This window comes from Ruditapes philippinarum, unplaced genomic scaffold (assembly GCF_026571515.1).
Source record: "Ruditapes philippinarum isolate M1 unplaced genomic scaffold, ASM2657151v2 ctg470_1_1_1_1, whole genome shotgun sequence".
Classification (NCBI taxonomy): Eukaryota; Metazoa; Mollusca; class Bivalvia; order Venerida; family Veneridae; genus Ruditapes; species Ruditapes philippinarum.
In genome coordinates, this window is record NW_026857845.1 from 168,098 (window position 1) to 190,601 (window position 22,504).

The 22,504-nt window shown below is 32.7% G+C and overlaps 2 protein-coding genes across 2 annotated transcripts; both read left to right on the forward strand.

The window, feature by feature from the left end:
* Positions 1-4,982: 4,982 nt before the first annotated feature.
* On the forward strand, positions 4,983-15,675 carry LOC132751223 (uncharacterized). Its single transcript, XM_060741376.1, has 9 exons — positions 4,983-5,331; positions 5,976-6,045; positions 6,700-6,808; positions 8,878-9,049; positions 9,749-9,934; positions 10,150-10,397; positions 12,610-12,816; positions 13,353-13,542; positions 14,243-15,675. The coding sequence occupies exons 2-9, from the start codon at positions 5,983-5,985 to the stop codon at positions 14,409-14,411; spliced, it is 1,344 nt and encodes a 447-aa protein (XP_060597359.1). The 5' UTR covers positions 4,983-5,331; positions 5,976-5,982; the 3' UTR covers positions 14,412-15,675.
* A 548-nt stretch (positions 15,676-16,223) lies between these two features.
* On the forward strand, positions 16,224-22,220 carry LOC132751224 (uncharacterized). Its single transcript, XM_060741377.1, has 4 exons — positions 16,224-16,502; positions 18,914-19,106; positions 19,391-19,516; positions 19,812-22,220. The coding sequence occupies exons 1-4, from the start codon at positions 16,440-16,442 to the stop codon at positions 20,369-20,371; spliced, it is 942 nt and encodes a 313-aa protein (XP_060597360.1). The 5' UTR covers positions 16,224-16,439; the 3' UTR covers positions 20,372-22,220.
* Positions 22,221-22,504: the final 284 nt, after the last annotated feature.

Consider the following 22,504-nt stretch of genomic DNA (forward strand, 5'->3'; position numbering starts at 1 on the left):
GGGGATAGTGTTTTGATTTGTTGCCCTCGGCCTACAGCCTTGGGCAACAGTTCAAAACACTACCCCCTCCACCTCGGGCCAACAGTTTGACTGTTCCAAATCACATATGAAATAACTGTTTTATTACCTGATCAACTAACTGTATACTATAATATGCCCTATATAGACAGTGAAATAACAATTTTCTAAATGTGCATGCAAAAATCGTACACCAATCAGCTTTGTAAAACAAGTTGAGAGACAAGTTCTGTGCACTGTAAAGGAAGGGTTGATAGGCATTTTTTTCTTCATAATGTTTACCTAAATTAAATGCGTATGTAGAAAAACTGTCAGGATGCTCGTAAATAGGCAAAACACCCCTGTCAAAAATGATCACTGTTCATGTGCGTTATTCAACTTGCATCAAAATTCACATTTAACATTCATTTCACATCTCCGCTCTAGAATTATGCTTTTGGGTTTTCATTAATTTTTTTTTATAAATGTTTCAACATTAAACATAAGCACAAGTTCCCATGTAACTTCTTCCGCAACCAAGGGCAAATAATTGTGACATTGTGCCTTATAGACAGCATGTGGTATCCCGAAAAGGACTACACCCCGAAAAAGGATTACACCCCGAAAAGGGACTACATCCCGAAAAGGACTACATTCCGAAAAAGGATTACACCCCGAAAAAGGACTACATCCCGAAAAAGGACTACACCCCGAAAAAGGACTACACCCCGAAAAAAGGACTACACCCCGAAAAAGGACTACATCACAAACAGGACAATCATGGTCCAGGGTGTTCGATTCCGATTCAGCCATTGATATACATGGTTCTTGTTACGATGAATTAAAGAACCGCCACATTATAACTTCCTTCCAAGATAAATCATAATTTGATTGTATGATGAAATATGGGTTATATCTATAAAAGTCAACATGACATGTTGTACATTTTATCATGTTCGATAAATCATTAATTAACTGATGCATTATTTCGACTGTTATTGTACACAAGTAATGATTTATACTAACTAAAGGGAGACGAGTTCGTTCATACAAAAAAATATCATCATGAATGTCAAGCTATGTCGTAATTAATAGTTTCAATAATACAAATGATTGACAAGAGAAAGACGTGTTTTCTATTCATCAAAAGATCGTTCAATTACGGCACATTTCGACTCTTTCCGTGTCATTACAATATTAAATAAGCGTCCGCTTTCTCGAGAGCAAAGCAAATCTTAGTGATGAAACGCTTATTATACAAATATTAGACTCGGAAAGTGACGAAGTTTGTCGGATTTATACGAGCTTTTGCTTGACCTAAAATGTCATGGAGCATGAATAGGATATCGAATACGAACAAATAGATACCCGAAAACAAACCAATAGATTAAGGTCCAATAATGCATTTAAAAGTACACTACCGAAAAGGCAAGAATGATAATTGAATATTAAATCGTTTTGACGATTTAGTCCATTTAGTACATATTTTGTATCAAGCACTGTACCATCTCTATCTTTGGTGGCGTTATTGGGCCATGTTCAGTGGCTGTGCGAGAATGCGACGACGACGATAGTTACACGCCTTCCCGTCAACACGAAAACCTTTGAGACGCTCGACAAATTTATATAAAATGTTTTATTTACCATGTAAAAAATTGCATTAAGTAAAACATCCATGATCAAATTGATTTGTTCTTAACCAACAAGTACCATCCAGTTCAAATACATTCGTAGCTGGAATTCAATTATTTTATATGTTTATTACGAAACGCATGTGCGCTTACGAAAGTGCACACTTATAAAATCTGTAAATGCATTACCTTGTTTTATTTGACATAAACATTTATTCAAATAATTCAAATACATAGAGGGGTATAGTAACCATGGACACGACAGCTCATCTTCAAAAACAGTTGTAATGAAATCATCATAACTTTTCCCCCGAAATTTGTTTTCATAACTTCCTGACAAATTCAATAGATAAAATTTTTTACAACATATCTGATTAAAATAATGTAATGCTATACAAAGCACAGATTGTTATAGATACGGAAGCCCATTTTGAAAAAATTTGTAATGAACACCTTCTAACTTTCAACTCTAAAAGTAAAATCATTTAATTACTACTTTAAAACTTAATTGATAAATTTTACATTCCTTCTGGTTAAAATCATTTTGCCAAAAAACTTGAGTGTTTATACAGATCGTGCGTTAATTTATATTTTAAGCGAAGAAATGACAAATGCGGCTCCTATGTTAATTTCGAACTTTGTAAAAAAGTCATTTTTTCACGTATATACAGAGTAACACTTGAATTACCATAATGACCTCCGCTCATTTATAATTTAATTAAAGTAAGCATTGAAGCTTATCATCAAATTATACTGAAACCTTTGACTATATTTCTGTATTTGAATTAATTTATGAAATGAAATGCTTGCTTTAATATGCATAAAACGGATTTCGATCGTTCTCATACTGAATATGCATGGGAATACATTATACCTTTTCTGAAACCGCACGTGAAATAGATTATGTTTTCCCTTACTTACATAAAACCAACAAAAGCTATGTTTAACACACATGGAATATGTTCTGTAACTTTTGTTTCTTTTTACATTGCAGCAAGCTCCCTCCCCATCGTTAACGCCATGGAACATGCATTTGTCATTTCTAAAGTTACATAGACTATCAAATCTTCTGTAAACTCACATGGATAATACCAAGCTCCTGTAAATTTACATAGACGATACCAAACTCCTGTAAACTTACATAGACGATACCAAACTCCTGTAAACTTACATAGACGATACCAAACTCCTGTAAACTACCATAGACGATACCAAGCTCCTGTAAACTACCATAGATGATACCAAACTCCTGTAAACTACCATAGATGATACCAAACTCCTGTAAACTTACATAGACGATACCAAACTCCTGTAAACTACCATAGACGATATCAAACTCCTGTAAACTTACATAGACGATATCAAACTCCTGCAAACTAAGAAAGACGATACCAAACTTGTGTCAACTTACTTTGACGATACCAAACTCCTGTTAACTTACATAGTCGATACCAAACTCCTGTAAACTTACATAGTCGATAACAAACTCCTGTAAACTTACATAGACGATACCAAACTCCTTTAAACTTACATAGACGATATCAAACTCCTGCAAACTAAGAAAGACGATACCAAACTTGTGTCAACTTACTTTGACGATACCAAACTCCTGTTAACTTACATAGTCGATACCAAACTCCTGTAAACTTACATAGTCGATAACAAACTCCTGTAAACTACCATAGATGATACCAAGCTCCTGTAAACTATCATAGACGACACCAAACGCTTGTTTACCCATAATGTCGATAACAATTCCTGTAAACTTACATAGACGATCCCAGTCTTCTGTAAACTACTATAGAACTAAACTCGATACCAAGTTTCTATTACCTTACAAGCAAAGAAAGAAAGAAAGAAAGAAAGAAAGAAAGAAAGAAAAGAAAGAAAGAAAGAAAGAAAAAAAGAATGAAAGAAAGAAAGAAAGAAAGAAAGAAGGAAAGAAAGAAAGAAAGAAAGAAAGATAAGAATCGGCTTATATCCGTCGCAATTGCCCCGGGGTCAGGAGGCCAGGGTTAAAACTGACTGATTGTACTTAAATCTCTAAAGAGCTCACCATCTTGTTATGATTAATGTTCGAGTGTTTTTGTGTTATCTTTTGCATGTCGTGTGAATTTGACAGCCAATATGAAATGTAAATGAGGCGTGCGATGTGGATAAATAAATTAAATAGTCGGATAATGCTACTGATGTGGAGATGGTTTTCGGTAGCACGTAGATAAAAAAAAAAACGTGGTATAATTTCACACCCGGCTACATAAATCATTCTTGAAAGCGAATTTTCGCTAAAAATTGCTATATTATTATGCTAATTATATATAAGACGCTTTAAAGTACGTAATGTCATATTTTATGACCGGTGTTAAGACATTCCTTAACGGCAGAAAGAGAGTTGAATGTGTCACATATATTACAATATAATATTACAGTGTTGTGAAATAAACGTTCTACACAAGGAAGAGCTATTGAAATAAAGTCATTTGATATCTGATTCATAACTGATTATATTTCATGTATAAATAATTAAACAACTAAAAACGAACGAACAAACAAAAAAAAGTTGATGTTGTTGCTCCTGCTACTGCTGATAATGATGTTGTTGATAATGATGATGATGATGATGATGATGATAATGACGATTATAATGATAATGCTGATGATAATGATGATGATGACAACGACGACGATGATGATGATGATGATGATAATGATGATGATGATGATGACGACGACGACGACGACGACGATGATGATGATGATGATAATAATAATAATAATAATGATGATGATGATGATGATGATGATGATAATAATGATGGTAATGATGATGAGGATGTTGTTGTTGTTGCTGTTGTTGTTTTTGATGGAGATGATGATGATGACGATGATGTTGTTGTTGTTGTTATTTTTGTTGTTGAAGATAATGATCATGATTATTAGGATCCTCACAACAACAAAGGGCGACAAATTGTTATGGATTTGTTACATGCATGCTTACGCCCCTTCTTAACAGCGGCGTTCAAGATATTTATCACGATATTAGTATAAATCAGTATCTACTTTATTAAATTTTAAGTCATACTTACATTGTTTAGGTCAAATGAACTTTTTAAACTAATGTCAAATGTGAGATTTATCTAGCCGATAATAAATTTGATAACTTAAACATTTAAAAGTTTATAAGTAAAGTACACGAGATGTACTATCTCGATACATGTATATCACAACACGACTTCACCATACATTCATCCTAAATTTTTAATATACTTTGATTCGTCATTAAGACTATACTTATATATAGATCATATATTTATTTTGTGAGAAATCAGCAAAATTCCTGTATAAAGTTGAAATGATATTGTTTAAAATTACGTGTTTCTAAATACGGACATTATTTACATTATGATTATTATTAGTATTTATGTTTACATATATTCCTATGATGATACCAGTTACAATAAGTAGATAATTATTCATGTTCCGGAAAAATGAAAGAAAAATCACATGATATGGAAAACCCATGCATTTTATAGATGATTTGTTCGTATGACGTGGATGTGGTAATAATCCCTAAAACATGCAATGAATGAAGATTCCCATATGAATAAAGGGGCAAGAAAGTAGGGGAACGGAATTTTTTATTTTTATGTTAAATAGTAAAGCTGAGTAAGTCAGAAGTGGAGAGTATACAGTATATAAAAGGGTAAGATAATTTAGTTTGATTTTAACATGAAGTTTTAAAGATTTGCATCACAATTCAATTAATTTTGACTTTAAATAAACTAGATATTATACAAATAGAATAATAAAATAATATATTAACTTTATTTATGTTAAAATTGTACATATACATAAAGTTTGATGAATTGTAAATAATATTAATATAAATTTAATTAAATTACGACACGTTGCAATGGAAAGTAGCAGAACTCTACCGAGATCCAGAAGTCTAATAAAATCTGAAATTCTCACAGTTAAATGTGTTGATCAATTAGGCACTTAAAATTTAAAAAAATGAAGTGATAAATCTGAAATTTTGCATCCAAGGTATTGGTATATGGTACACAAAATTCATTTCCAGTCTCATCATTTCAAAAACCCTAAGTCGGGGTAAACAATAAGTCGTTTTTCACTTCTTCATTTAAACACATTTCCTTCAGTGTTAAAACATTTATCGCACTTTAATAAGTACAGTGTACTTCTGTTTTCTAAATTTCTTTATTTTAGACTTGACCTAGATGAATTATTTTCCTTTAAAATTTTAGAAAATTACATACAGTATATATCCTTTAGAGAAATTTGTTAATAACCTTCGATAATCTTTTCTTATTATTTAAACCGCTCCAGATTGATCATGGCAGAGATAAAGTTTACCAAGAGTACAGAAGAAGTTTCATTGATAAATGCCGATGATCAGGTAATATATATATAGAATATTCAGGTTTTTTTTCTATAAATGCGCGATTTATTTTCATACCCTCTGATCATGGCCCAAACTGCTCGCTATCCAGTCCGTCCATATTCTGACATTATTCCTAAAATGATTGGTCTGTATATATTCCAAGATACAAAAGTCAAATAAAGATATTTAGCGTGGTAAGGGTTTATCCAATACTGCCGTACTTTATTAGACAGATTATGAAATTTCAATAATGAGTTTTAAACGCGATGCTCTTTTTTTCGTGTTTAGTCACAGACACTCGCAGGAGGGGTGAGGGAGGGGGTGGCGACGTTGACCCCACCTTGCCTCGCCTGTATCGACTCTTGTATCATTGTAACACGAATGTACATTGTAGCATCTGTCTCAAATATAAAACATGTTTAAATATGTTTAAATTTCTACATGAATTTGAAAAAAAAAACAAGTTTAGATAATACTTTATTGAGACTTGAAAGTAGCTGTATTTTTAAATTCACGTAGAAATTGCCAAGTTATTGATTGGTACAATTGCTCCACACGTGTTTAAATTGTAAAAGTTACTGAAAGTTTACAAGGTCGAGGGAAGGTTGGGTCAGGGTCGGACCCCAGAGTGTCCATGTGTACAGCAATATTTGTTTGTTTCTTTTGCAGCCGATAGAGACGACAACTGGCCTAAATGTGTTCACAACATGTTTGTTTATTGTTGGAGTCATTGCTGGATCCGGGTTTTTGACGTTACCAAAGGCTATAGATGATTCAGGTTGATTTATGAGTATATTCGATTTTCTTCATAACATAAATATATTTATAAAACTTAATTTCATCATCATCATCATCATCATCATCATCATCATCATCATCATCATCATCATCATCATTATTATGAATATTATTATTATTATTATTATTTTATTATCATTATTATTATTATTATTATTATTATTATTATTATTATTATTATTATTATTATTATTATTATTATTATTATTATTATTATTATTATTATTATTATTATTATTATTATTATTATTATTATTATTATCATTATTATTATTAGAGCTGTAAATGGAATAACTCCTTAATGACAGGAAACTGGTATGCTCGAAAGTTTTTATATAATATGATAATTGTGATATACAACATTAACTATACATATATACTTATCCTTTATCATTAACATTTATTATATTTCAATTTTGAAAAAAAAGTCAGCAAAACAAAACTTCGTTAATACAACAAAAAGGAAAAATATTTCGTAAATACAATAATGAACAATACATTGGAAATACTCAACTTTAAAAAAAAAAAAAATTCACAACACGCATGTGTACACTTAAGTCACATGTCATTATGCTCATTGTTCAAATATTTGATATAACGGAAAACAAAACACGCGAATGTGAAAGATGATTATAGAAATAATTCTTTGAAAATGAAACAACCGATTAAGGCTAAATTACGAAATGGGAAAAGTTGCAGATAAGTTAAAATGAAAGGAGTGGTAACTTTATTTAAAAATATTACATGAGTGACATTGTTTATAAATATACACAAACCAATGATGACACAAATCATACTTTGCCTAATCATAATTCTTAATTTAGTAAATATTATTTTGAATAATTAATCACGTGTTAAATCTTTAACAACATATCGCAAGAATCGTCAATATAACTTATTTGAGTATATTTTATCGTATATCATGCATTTTGAAGGGAAGTTTGCCGAATCTTAACGAATCATAGTTCCTATCTCATATGTTGCATTTTCTACCACATTCTGTGCGGTAAATATTATATCATATCAGATATCATGTCTTATTTAATCATCATCATCGTCATCATCATCGTCATCATCATCATCATCATCATAACTATTATCATCATAATCATCATTATTATTATTATCATCATCATTATCATTATTACCATTATTATTATTATTATTATCATTATCATTATTATTATTATTATTATTATTATTATTATTATCATTATTATTATTATTATTATCATTATTATTATTATCATTATTATTATTATTATTATTATTATTATTATTATTATCCAAAACGTAATGACATACGCTAAAATTTTTATCTCATGCCGCACATTGATATTTCCTTTCTCATATGAACTATTTTCTATGAACTATTTTCTATCTCATACCAAACAGAAATGAATATTTTTTTCTCCCTTTTTATGCTGGATAAGTATTAACAATGGATTTAAAGCATTATGGATGAAAGATAATAGAGCTGAATGTGACATGAATTGTCATAAAGGTAACAAAACGCAATAACAGTGGTACTTCGGCTGACAAACAAAACACTAAATCACTATACATTTTACTTATTGCCAAAAAAGGAAAAGAAACAAACGATAGTTTATCTATGCAGCAAATGAGTACCATATTGATTCAGAAATAATATAATTGTAACAGATAAAGAGATAAAAAGTTTTGAGAAAATGTAATGAAAATACTAACGTTATTGTACATGTAGTTTCTATTCCGAACGCTCTCATTAAGCCGTCCGGTTAGCTGAGTAGATAGAGCGTTGAGCGACCCAGGTTTGATTCCCGAACGGTGCAGGTCACCAACTACTTGTGATCATGAAATCCTTTCTACGGTCATTCACACTGTACCTCTGCTCTGGCATGTAAAGAAGCTACAGTTTGAATAGTAAAAGTAAACTGCTTGACAACCTGCCCAGGAACTGTGGCTAAACTGTGCTTTGGTGAATTCAATGTGCCGCACTGCCGTGGCCCGGAGTTAGGCTACCAATACAACCACCAACGTTTCATTATAACGTATTTTTTCCTTTTATAGGATGGATTGGATTTGTGTTGATATTATTTTGTTGTTTTGTGTCTGCCTATACCGGCGATATTCTTGGTAAATGCTGGATTATGGTGGTTAATAGACACCCAGAATTTGATAAAGCTAAACTACGGTACCCATACCCTACCATAGGGCAAGAGGCATTTGGTAAATGGGGCAGGTAAATATGCAATTTCCAAGATATAATTTTAAATTAATAATTAACATTGCATATTGGTTATCAGCATGCATTGGGAGTTTGGAAAATTCGTACTTACTTGAAGAAATAAATGAATTGAATTGATTAGTTTTAACCAAGAAATACAGTAGTTATTCACAGTATGTTGTTGGATTTCCAAATAATCTACACAGTGAAATGTTAATGCGAATTTTGATTGTTTTGAGAAAAAAAATGATGTTACCAAAAATACAACTAATAAGGCTCTCATGCTATCACTGGTGAATTACTCGGTATACTGTTGGGGTATATCACTGAGATAGCAACCAAATTGTTGTAACATTTTGTTTTTGAACTGGGAGATCAGCCACGTAATTCCAAGGTGCTTGAGAAAAATATTAGATAGAAATACATTTATATGGGAATATGACATGGAAAAACGCAAAAGTTATATCATCTTTACAGACAAATTCACTAAGACATCTTCTGCGAACTTACAAATCGAAGTATGAAATGATTCAAATTTCTGTATGCGCAAAAATAGGATTAAACACAGATTAATTTTCGGTTTTTAATTACTTTATGACATATATCAAAAAGATAACATGTCGTAATATACGAATTAGTTCTTTTACAATTAGGCCTTTTGGATATATTTGCGAACGCGTATGCTGCTTTGTTTATTACTTTTTTCTATTACAGATTTGTGGTATCGTTTTCAATCAATTTTACTCAGTTTGGTGGGACCGTTGTCTATATTTTACTCGCCGCTGAGAACATTGTGACACTCCTGCCATCCGACACTAAGATCACGTGCTGCTACATCGCGCTGATTGTAGGCGCCGCCATGACACCATTCACGTGGCTTGGAACGCCCAAGGACTTTTGGTAAGATCCATATTAATGAGATAAATGCTTTTTTGTAGTTTCAGAAGTTAAACTATGGAATATTTGTGGAAAGGAATCATTTCAAATTTCTTGTTAAACATTGTCTAAAAAAGAACATTAAATATCTAAAAGGAACTAAGTAAGAAAACGAGGGAGGGACAGCAAAAGACACATACATAGCACGCACACAAATAAAAAAAACTTTTTCATTTCAGGGGAATAGCAGCCGCTGCCACATTAGCCACGTCTATAGCAAGTGTTATCCTGTTTGCAGCTGTCCTTTACAACGGAAGAGAGGTTGATATCTCAGAGGTGACGCACACTAAAGTTGACGTCATAACATTTTTTACAGCATATGGAACTATATGTTTTGCGTTTAATGGACATCCGGCATTTCCTACATTTCAATCGGATATGGCAAATCCGAGGAAATTTGGAAGAGCTTTGATATTAGGATATCTTAGTAAGTATTTGAAATTATAATAGATTATTGCCGCCATTCATGCACGGCAACATACGAGGGGTTAACTTATCCAAAAATTGGTAAACTTTTTAAACATCTCGTGTAGAATGAACAAGATTTCGCCATCTTTAACCATACACCACCTGTTCTAAACTAATCAGAATGGAGAATTTAATACCACGTGGTCACAAAATACCTCAAAAAGGGGCTCCTGTGGGGCACGCCATCCGCCATGTTGTGTCGGATTACCTATATACGAGGTATGATCAAAAAGTTCTCGGCCCGATATACTTCTAGCCACTACACTGACACTTACACACGATACGTCGATACCGATATCTAATTTAAGATTACTGACCGAGTTACACTCGGTTTTACACAGATTAAGTAACATAAAATAGATAAATACAGAATCCCTATAGAAAGCCCGACACGGCAAAATTGAAAATGTTGCAGGCTCGGTTTGATTGAGCCTGTTCATGGACGGTACTGAAAAGTGCAAGTTACCGTCCACGCCCCCTAGCACCGGCTTAAGCAGAATTCAACATTTAAACATGAAATAGTAAAATTTTGAATTTAGAAACATCCGCAGATGTGTTCATACGGCGGTTATCATGGAACCTTCAATGTGACACTTCCGTGCCATTCAATAAAACACACTTTTATCAGTAGAGGGATGTGTCATTTAGACCAAATGGAGAAAGTTGAAATCAGAGCCGTCATTAAGTACATGTACCTCAGTATGAAACGAATGTCACACACGGAAATCCATGAAGACTTCATTGATACAATTGGGAAGGAGTCCCCTTCCTATAGCACTCTGAAAAAATGGGCTGCTGAATTTAAGACGGGCAGGGCTGGCATTGGAGATGATGAGCTGCCTGGGCGGCCAAAAGAGTCCACCAACTATGAAACTGCCGAAGCTGTGCACGATCTGGTCATGTGCGACAGAAGGCGAGACATGCAAAGCATTGCTTGAGAAGTGAGTATAAGCTTTGGTTCAGTTCAGGCAATTCTGACTGATGTCTATGGCATATCAAAGGTTTCCGCTGGATGGGTTCCCAGACTGACGACCAGAGGACTAGGTTTGACATTTCAAGATATCTATTGTCCCGCTATGGGGATGAACCTGATTTTATCTACCGGATCGTAAGTCAGGATGAAACATTGGTCCATCACTTCGATCCATAATAAAAAAAACAACAGAGCATACAGTGGAAGCACCCTGGCTCACCCCCACCGAAGAAATTCAAGAGGATGCCATCATCAGGGAAGATGATGGCTTCAATTTTTTGGGATAGTCAGGGGATAATCATGATTGACTACCTTGAGCGATGTCGTACCATTAACGGTACGTACTATGCAGACGAGTTGAGACGTCTGCGTCAAGAAATCGCGCGTAAATGGAGGGGCAAACTGACTCGTGGAGTTCTGCCCCTGAACGACAATGCGCTAGCTCACACATCCCAAGTTGCGATGGCTGCTGCAACTGACTGCGGCTTTGAAATTCTTCTCAATCCTCCATAATCTCTTGACTTGGCCTCCTCTGACTTCTACCGGTTTCCGAAACTGAAAACTAAGCTTCGTGATAGACGTTTTGGAAGCAATGAAGGTGTCATTGAGGCGATCAGTGAGTTCTTTGAGGACCAAAATAGAGAGTTCTATATAGAAGGGTTAAACAAGTTGGAGCACAGGTGGGCAAAGTGCATTGATGTAGAGGGCGATTACTAGTATATTGAAAAGTAAAACCATTAGTCTGGTTCTCTGTCTACCGGAAGTACATTTGGCAAAGAAATTTTTGATCAATCGTCGTATAAAATTGAAATACGATCTTCATCTTACTATGCGCAAAAGTGGGAAGCAGTGTTAACAATATTCGGAATAGTTCTCTTCAGTGAAGCAATAACGAAAATAGAAAATCGAATATCCGGCTGCGCGGCAATTCCTTGCATTTTTGGAATTTGTAATGCTTGCAGGATTACTATATCTAAATAAGATAATAAAGATTATTATTAATTATAAACTATTCACGAGAATCATCGGAACTGCATCATAAAAATAATCTTTGAAAATAACTAAGTCTACCGATTCTGTATCGACATAACATTGGAGTGTATTTGAATCAGGTGTATCTAAATTTTATTGCATCATTCTACACTGCAATGATTGCTACATTCATACTCGAGAACTGCTCATGTTATATTTGTTTCAGTTGTACTCTTCATGTACTTGCCATCTTCGGCTGCAGGATATGCCGTGTATGGGTCGCAAGTTCAGCCAAACGTTCTCAATACTATACCAAAAGGGGTTACAAGTACTTTGGTATCTCTTTTAATGACTGCTCACTTGTTATTTGGCATCATAATCGTCATTAATCCAGTGTCTCAGGAGCTCGAACATTTCATCAACATACCTGAACGTAAGTATTATGCATTTAAAAAAAATTCTTCTTCCATATTGTAATTGGGAAACTATGGCAGTTTTATTTCACAAGTAAAGTTAAGTTTACTGGAGACTAAGTCGAGTAACTTCATTGCATTGACTAAAGGAAGCTTGCATTGTGGCAAGACCAGCGATTCGTACTGAATGATATATTGTTATGAAAGGCATAACACAGTGTTTTTTTGGTTTTTTTTTAAATGAAATATGTAGTGCTTGGCATCACGAGTATTTATTGTATGTGTAGCAAATATTGCTTGAAACTCACCTATCTGTGAAAACGACGTGAAAACTCCCCTCTCTATAGGTAAATGTACTGTTTCCCCCAAAAAACTGACCCCCCCCCAAAAAAAAAGAAAAGAAAAAGAGAGTGGGTCTTGTCTAACTCTAATAAAACGCGTAATTGATCGTTTTGCATGAAAACATGTTGCTAAGGTTAAATCATTTTTATTTCTTTCATCATTTTTAGAAAACTAAAATTATATTTAACGCGTTTGTATTTAATTCCATCTTCAGATTTTACATGGAAGCGAGTTTTAGCCCGCACTATAACTATGGCATCAGCGTTGTTTGTCGTTGCTTCAGTGCCACATTTCTCTTCTATACTATCACTAGTTGGTGGTTCAACAATTTCAATATTAGCATTTATCTGCCCCTGTTTATTCTACCTCAAATTATGCAGAGGAGACAAAGATCGAGAACCAGTGTAAGTAAAATTCAATTTTCTATGATTGTGAAAAAGTGGGAAAACAAGGCAATATTTTGTGGAGAGAAGACTGTTTATTTCCTCGTGTTAAAGCGGCCTTTAATTTTTATTTTTTGTTGGAAAAACAATTCTGTGCTGTTTCAAATTAAGTATTTCAGTTATATTACCTAGGAAAAGTACATCATATCACTGTTAAGCATTCTTCAAAAGAGCTATTTAATTAAAGCACGCATTGGCGTCGGCGTTCTTTTCTAAAAATAGAAGATTGGAAAACGAATCGTCCTCTTTACTAATTAACATATAGAAAGCGGACCGGTAGATGGTTTCCTTATTGTTTATGTATTTTATCAACGACAAATTTCATTTTACACCTTCATTCTTTTAATTTAACAATTATAAGAAAACGATTTACTAGTATCTAAAAATAACATGAAGATGAAGTCCGCTTTAAATGGCATTTAGCCGCCATTGTTGCTCTTCTTCAAAGTATTTAAGGGATTTTCCGAACATTTCTTTAAATTGTTCTTTCTAAGACCTTGTTTTGAGTATGTACCAACACTTCATTATGAATTACCAATTGTAGGTTTCATCAATTATATGAGATATATTTGAATAATGAAAATCCTAATTATCACTGCATAACATATACATTTCTATATTTCAATGTACAATACTTACATATATATTTTCTTATTTCCAGACACATTCCTCTACATACGAAAGTGTTATTGTATGAGATTATATTCACCGGTTTTGTAGCCGGAATTGCGGCCACATATTCAGCCATTACAGATTTAGCGGTTAATAAATTCACAGTACCGTGTTACGTCGATCCGAGCCGAGCCTGTTCACAACAAGCAGCCGGATGATAATGATGACCACAGTTTTATTGTTGTTGTTGTTGTTTTTTTAAGAGACCATCAAAAGCTGGATATTTTGAAAAGTCTGTGATAACAGTATCCTATCCAGTATACATATTCCAGTTTTCGGAGGGTCCGGTTTTCAGAGTTTATACAGTATCGTGTATTACAAAACTCAATTAGATTATTATTAAGTTATTTTTTACAAACTTCAATAAAAGACGTTGGCAGAAGACTTTTAAGTTAAGATATAAGTTCAAAATCCGAAAACGACAGGTTGATATAAAAATAGCTTAATAAAACAGCTTACAGCTTTTGGCAAATAAATGTTTTATATATAAATTATGGTTTTGTTTATCCTATATATTTATATGGTGCTATTGCAATATACGTGTATGTATCACATAATGAAAATCTTTGCAGATAACTTTCCTACCTCACTAGTCATTTATATTTATAGTTTTATGGTAGTACAAATTGCATATATTACAAAAACATTGTATAACAGTATTTTGTTGTTGACAAGAACTAGTGAACAGGCTCAATTAAACCGAGTCTGCAATTGTCATATAAATTCATTGTTTTCGAGGGATCACACTCTCATATTGAATAGAGAGTCTTAATTAAATAGAAATATTTATGTAATGTTACAAATGGTTAACATATACATGCATTATATATCCACAATGTCCGTATTAAGATATATTTCTATTATTGAATCTGAATATCATTTTGTTTTTGCTGTTTAAAATCGTTTCGTATTTTCAATAAAGGAATGTATTCATACAATGTACAAACAGGAAAAGTTGCAATTAAACAGACTACAAATTATATCATTATTTGTGAAAATGCTTTTATACATGGAGTTATGCTGTGTATATACATATTTATAACACAATAATGCTATCTGACTTTAACATGCACATGTTTACGCTTTTAAACATGTTAAAAACGACTATTTTTAAATGTTTAGAGTTTGAATGTCTTTTTTTATCATGGATGTTTCGAGCCATAATTTTCTCAATTTGAACATCAATTAGAGCTGGCCTGTAATAAATGTGTTTTTAATTATATATATAAGTTATCTAAACCTACATGAGCTGATAAAATACAATGTATATAATGTATACACATGCATATATCCGATGCTGATACCGATAAAATGCTGATAAACTTAAAACGGTTTATTTGTTTTATACATGCAAATTTGTAGTAATTGTTTGTTTTATTGTGTTATAATTAAAGTCCAGTAAAGAATACATTCCAAGTTTTCATTTGCATATATTTAAATATGAATTTCATTAACGCTAAATCCTGTTGTAACCGGAAGTGATCACCCCTTGCCATACCGAAAGTAATTACCCTATGCCTCAAGTATGGAGACAGTCCACCTTTTCTTCCATGCATTCTGATCGGACTCTAAACTGTTGGCTGACCATGCAAGTTGGAATATTCAATCTTCATTGCCCCTAAAATTGATAATGGACAAAAAAATGAAAACTGGAAATTTAGCACGTCATCGGTTTGTTACTTGTTTAATTTCTAAAATAGATTTTTTCATTAAATTTTTTTTTTTGGAACCGTTCGTAAGCAATTTTATGGTAAGTGCAGGCCGACCAACCTCTATACTGGTGTCAATGGCCTATTACTTTTCAGCTTGGACCGTCTGCATTATAAAACATTGTCGTGGATGTATAATTGTGAATGTAAAATGGCTTATTACAATGCTGATTGTATGTAACATTTCACTTGGTGTAATGATAAAAGATAAACTTTCAACATTCATACTTAGCACTTTGCACTTTGTACTTATTATAAAAATTGTGAAAAGGACATACAGATACGGAAGAATATTTACAATTATTTTGTATATTCAATATAATTTATTCTTCAAAATATAATTCAATACTGGAAAATTTACAATTATAGTAAGAAATATACGACGTGTGTATTTTACTGTATTTCATCGTAATATGTAATTCTTTTTAATTGTACATGGACAAATATCACAAATAAGGAAAGAAGTATATCAATATCATGGATACTGTAAGTTATGGAAGAGACGATGAAGGGATTTCACTTAACACCGTTAAAGAAAAGGTAGGGTTAGGTTAGGGCATAAAAATACAGACAATGTAACTTATATTGTCATAACAATACACATATTTCTCTATTACTCTCATCTATTCTACATTTATTGAGCTTATCATTAAAGGCGAATTATGGCTAAGAAAATTTATTGAGTTCTTTAGAAATGTCAAACATGTGTTTAATAATGTTTTTACAAATGGATTTAGAGTATGCTAGATGTTTAACAGCTGAAGAAAGTAGGGCTGAATGTGCAGAATTGTGTCGAAAAAGCAGCAAAATGTAAACAAAGTAGTTTTTGACTTCCATACAAAATACTAATTCACTATGACACCGAGGCCAGCATGGCAAAAGATAGCAAAGATAGTTCATCTTTATGTAAAAATGAATTGTTTTTGGAAACTGTAACAAGATACCAAAAATATATTTAAAGTTTTTGTGATATAAAAATTATAATATTTCTGAGGCTTTAACCTGTCGCAAAGGCTACTTACTTTCTGTTCTACGGGGCACTAGCCGTGTCCAAGTTGCGTACGAGTCCAATAGAATCAGTATGGTACTCACCAATGTTTTAAATAAAAATGAGGCTAGAAAGAGTACATTATGAATTTGATTTGCATTTTTTTTCGGACTCGAAAACTGAAAACAAAGCTAGATGAAGTACAGTAATCATATGTGTTTGATAGGATTTTTTTTGAAAGCATGGCTAAATTGAATCCAGTAATGATTTTCTATAGAAAAGTCACGTGCTGCAAATAATGCTTATATTGTATAAAGTGTGAAACATATTCTTGTGGATACTTATTAAATGGGTTATCACAGTGCTAAAAAATGAGTTTATTTACATTTCATTTTCAATTACATACACGTTCATCAAATATACTATCAGTTCGTACTTGAAGAAATATACGTCAAACCTCTTTTTTGTATTTTAACTTTGTGACAAATTGTGAAAGAAGTACAATGTAAGTTAAACTATAGTATACGAGACAATAGTAGAGGTCTTCTCTCTATGTATTTCTTCTTCTTCTTGCCGCGATTTTCTTTTTTATATCATCAATGACATCATCATCGTCAGCGTAAACCAGCAATATATTTGTTTAAGTACATGCCGCCTTGCTTGTCATTTTACGGACGTGCGTGTGTCCGTCCGGATCCTTAACGTTGTTTCATAAATAATGTAGTTACATAAAACTGTACATGCACGTTGGTCAGCATTATATTATTGTGCACCTGGGTTTCGCTTGTCGATTTGGTTAGTCATGCCAGAGTAATTGCCCTTGACTTAGTCAAATCGGAAATTGTCAACTTGTGTCACGTGTAGCTTCAACAGTATTTGGACTACAGGCATGCTCATGAAACTTAACATTAATGTACTTGTCACCTGAGGTTTAACTTGTCGAATCCTGAAGTAATGCCAGAGTTAGTGTCCTTCACTTAGTACAAATTGGCAATTTATACTTGTGTCGCATGTAGCCTGAACAGTATTTGAACTAGTGCCATGAAACTTTACATGAATATTAGTCAGCATATGAAGTTGTGTACATTGGGTTTCGCTTGTCGATATCCCGCATTTTTGCCAGAGTTATTGCCCTTTACTTAGTCAAAATCAGCAATTTTCAACTTGTCATGCATATTGTTGAAAATTAACGGTGTTATGCAAAACGGGCTTATTTAAGTAAAAATTAACTCCACACATGTGACATATACGTTGGTATTTTCATTTTTAAGCGTATTTTCAGTAAGTGACAAATACGTTTTGGTCAGCATAGAAAAACTCAATCCGACTGAATATGGCACATTTTATGTTCCATATTCGGCTAAAGAGTGTTCCATATTCGACCGAATATGTCACACGTGTGACAAATTAGAACCGAATATGTCACACGTGTGCCATATTCGGTTCGTGACATATATACGGTCCGACAGAGCAGCACCCAACTTTTCAAAACTGCCCGAAAACATTGAAGGTTTTTTATCGTCTTAACTGGTGCATTCTTAACACTGTTAATAATTACAGGATATTCATATAAGATTAAACGTGATATTTATCTAATCAGTAATATGATTATTATGATTTCCAATGAATATATTCAAAAGAAAGTTTATTTTAATAATAATCATGCTACAAAAAACTCTCTTACTTATTTTAGACGAAGTTCGCATAATCTGGAAATTAAATGAGAAAGATTAAGTATGATTGATCGACAGAATAGGTTTTGTAAATCATGTAATCAAAATGTTATTGAAAGTGAATACCAGTTTTGCTCTGTTTCAGTAAAAACGATAATTTAAGAAGAAAATACTTACAAGGATATGAGTATTTTTTATATATGCAAAGTTAACAAAATAGATGAATTATTGAATTTGATGTTAGTTTTTCAAAAGAGAGCAAAATGTAAAAAAATAACCTTTATATTCAGGTGAATGCAAAAGCAGGCTTATCACCAGGTATGCATACTTTGAGCTATGCTGAAAAATGCCAGAGAACGAGAAAGCATGTTGATGAGAAGATGAAGCTCCCTTCATCTAAGAGACGGCGTTTGGAGCTAAAACAAGAACGGGCAGTTAATCAGGGTGCTCAAGAGGTGTTACAAGGAGTTTCATATCAGTCAGGTTTGTTATATTAAGCTTATATTGTTTTGTGGAAAAAGTAGAATTGTTCTAACCACTTGTTTGCTTTCTCTGTATATTCATGGCAAGTTTCACCAAGGACAGGAGTTATTCATAAACATATATATATAATCAGATTAGCAATCATGTCTTTTTATGAAAGACCATATACTTTATAATTTTGCTTCTTCTAATTTTTGATATTTCCAAATTTCACATTGGGTGCAAGTACCAGAGAATAATTTTTTTTTACTCCATTTATTAAATCAATTTTTTGTAATTTTAAGGGGTTGGTCCTGATTGTGAAGCAGATATCGAAGCAATCCCATCACCTGTCGCTAAAGGTGAATTCAAACCTGTTTATTTGAAACAACCAGCATTCGTGACATTTGATTTGGAAACAACAGACCTCAGTAAGTTTAATTCTTTTCTATTTTTCAACTACGTTAGATTTTGGAATTTGTAAAACAAGTTTTGTGCATCCAGAAATAAATTTCTTTATTCAGGTTTGTTTTTGTGATTTACATAATCTTTACATAAAAGGGGTGTACTTTCACTAATTACAACATGTTCATTTATACCAAAACTAAAGTTTGGCAATGACATGCTTTGACCGAAGATTAAGCCCTTGTTTGTTACATGAAAGATCAATACCACACATGCTTCACTTGGTTACATATAATTAGTACATAATTAAACAATTTTCAGTGCGAGGACAACACTTACCACAGATTACTCAGATAGCTGCGACCGATCTTAATGGAAGCCGTAAATTTTCCCAGTATGTATTACCAACGGTACAGATCGCACCTGGGGCTCGGCAGGTCACAGGTCTTACTGTTAGAGGAGGTATTCTTCTCCGTAAAGGCCAGCCAGTGGAGGCAACGGACATCAAAACTGCTTTGGAGCGGTTTTGTGCCTGGCTGAATAAAATGCATAACACTGTGTTAATAGCTCATAATGGAAGGAAATTTGATTTCCCTATACTTGTGCATCATTTGAAATCTACTGGTACATATGACAAATTCACAGAGTTCTGTAAAGGTTTTGTTGACTCATTAGAAGTTTTTAGAAAAGTTTTGCCGGACAGAGAATCCTATAAGCAGGTGGACCTAGTGAATGAAATAATGAACACTGCATATGGTGCCCATGATGCCGTTGAAGATGCAGTTGCTTTAGGCAAATTAGTGAAATATTTGGAAATTCAGCCCAATAACGTATTGAATCACAGTTTTAGTGTAAACTCGATATACAATAATATGTCATAACAGGGAATATGCAAAAAACCTTACAACACTGTCCGTATTTAGTATATAGTCCGTATATAGCCAAGTGTGTAAAGCACCTACTGCTGAAAACATCGCCGGGTCAGGGTTGCAGCTACGGCATTTAGAACTTATTTACATGGTGAAGATGGCTTAATCATGGTGAAGATGGCTTGATAAACATCTTTATCATAAAAAAAACTGTGGTTAAAAACCACGTGTAACTAGTGTTAAACGCATTCTTGAATCTGTTATTCCAAAATTAGTAGAGTTTTTTTTCAAAAGAAATGAACTTGATAAGTTCCAATATGTAATTGCTATTGATATTATTTTGACCCTGAAAATTTAATAAGGCTAAATTCAGTGCTAAGGTTTGATTCATTTTTTTTTTGTAATTGAAACATCACATGATATAAATGCTGGTGATTCATTGATTACATTTTATAAACTGTTACATAAATGTGTTTATGATAAGATGTGATTTGATTTTCATGTGAAATAGCCATTATATATTTATATGCTACTCAATTATATCATAGTTTGACTATTTTTGCTTAAATATTTCATAAGAAAAATGTGAACTCATAGTCACATTAACATCAAATTAAGTTTATTTTTTCAAAGTCAATGTGCTTAGTCATTAGTAATAAAAGAATCTAACGCAACATGAAATATGATATTAAAACATTAACTTATCTAAGAAAAGATTTTAGGCTGGTTTTATAGAAAACTTCTTAAACTTATTGTAGAATATTGATGTTATATGACATTTCTTGTGAGATCCTATATACAAAATTTATTAATGACTTACATGTTTTGTATATTTTTGAAGCAGATTTTTTAATGTAATAAGAGTTAAAAAGACAGTTTAATGTATTTACCTAAAATGCACAGTTTTTGCTGATGATCATGTCCGATTAAGGCTTCGAACCAATACTTCATGTGCATAATGTAAACATTGCGGCTTATGGTTTCATTGATCTTAAATGTTACTTCATTTTATTATCAATTGGTCTTATTTAATAATTTTTAATGAGTCTAAAACAGAAATATTAATGTAATGTTACAAATGGTAAACATGTACATTCATTTTTATCCACTCTGTCCATATTAAAGTATATCCAAATTATTGAATCTGAATATCATTTTGTTTTTGCTGTTAAAATCGTTTCGTATTTTCAATAAAGGAATGTATTCATAAAATGTACAAACAGGAAAATTTGTATTAAATAGACTACAAATTATATCATCATTTATGAAAATGCTTTATACATGGAGTTATGCTGTGTACATACATATGTATAACAAAATAATGCTATTTGAAAATGGGTGTTCTTTTACAAGCATGTGTTAACGGTTAACGCTACATGTTAAAAACGACTGTTTTTTGGACTGTTTAGAGTTTAAATGTCTTTTTTATCATTGATGATTCGTGCCATATTTTTCTCAATTTGAACATCAATTAGAGCTGTCCTGTCTTAAATATGTTTTTAAAATCCTACATGAGATAATAAAATACAATGTATATAGTACATGCATATATCCGATGTTGTAACCGATAAAATTATGATAAACTTAAACGGTTTATTTGTTTTATACATGCAAATTTGTAGTAATTGTTTGTTTTATTGATAACAAACTAAACAGTAAAGAATACATTCCTAGTTTTCATTTGCATGTTAAAAAAGATCAATATTTCCATATGAATTTCATTAACGCTAAGTGATCACTCCTTGCCATACCGAAAGTAATTACCCTATGCCAGACCGAAAGTAATTACACTTTGCCACACCGAAAGTAATTACCCTTTGCCCGACCGAAAGTCATTACCCCTTGCCAGGCCGAAAGTAATTAACCTATGCCACACCGAAAGTAATTACCCTTTGCCACACCGAAAGTAATTACCCTATGCCACACTGGAAGTAGTTACCATTTGCCACACCGAAAGTAATTTCCCTTGCCACAATGAAAGTAATTACCCTTTGCCTCAAGTATAGTCAGTCCACCTTTCTTCCTTGCTGTCTGATCGGGCTCTAAACTGTTGGCTGACCATGCAAGTTTGAATATTCAATCTTCATTGCCCCCAAAATTGATAATGGACAAAAAATGAAAATTGGAAATTTAGCACGTCATCGG

Excerpts from the sequence above, each read along its gene's own strand:
- LOC132751223 (XM_060741376.1), top strand. The coding sequence starts at position 5,983 with ATGGCAGAGATAAAGTTTACCAAGAGTACAGAAGAAGTTTCATTGATA. Across the intron at positions 6,046-6,699 it reads TGATAAATGCCGATGATCAG|CCGATAGAGACGACAACTGG; the intron begins GTAATATATATA and ends TTTCTTTTGCAG. Across the intron at positions 6,809-8,877 it reads AAAGGCTATAGATGATTCAG|GATGGATTGGATTTGTGTTG; the intron begins GTTGATTTATGA and ends TTCCTTTTATAG.
- LOC132751224 (XM_060741377.1), top strand. The coding sequence starts at position 16,440 with ATGGATACTGTAAGTTATGGAAGAGACGATGAAGGGATTTCACTTAAC. Across the intron at positions 16,503-18,913 it reads TTAACACCGTTAAAGAAAAG|GTGAATGCAAAAGCAGGCTT; the intron begins GTAGGGTTAGGT and ends CTTTATATTCAG. Across the intron at positions 19,107-19,390 it reads AGGAGTTTCATATCAGTCAG|GGGTTGGTCCTGATTGTGAA; the intron begins GTTTGTTATATT and ends TGTAATTTTAAG.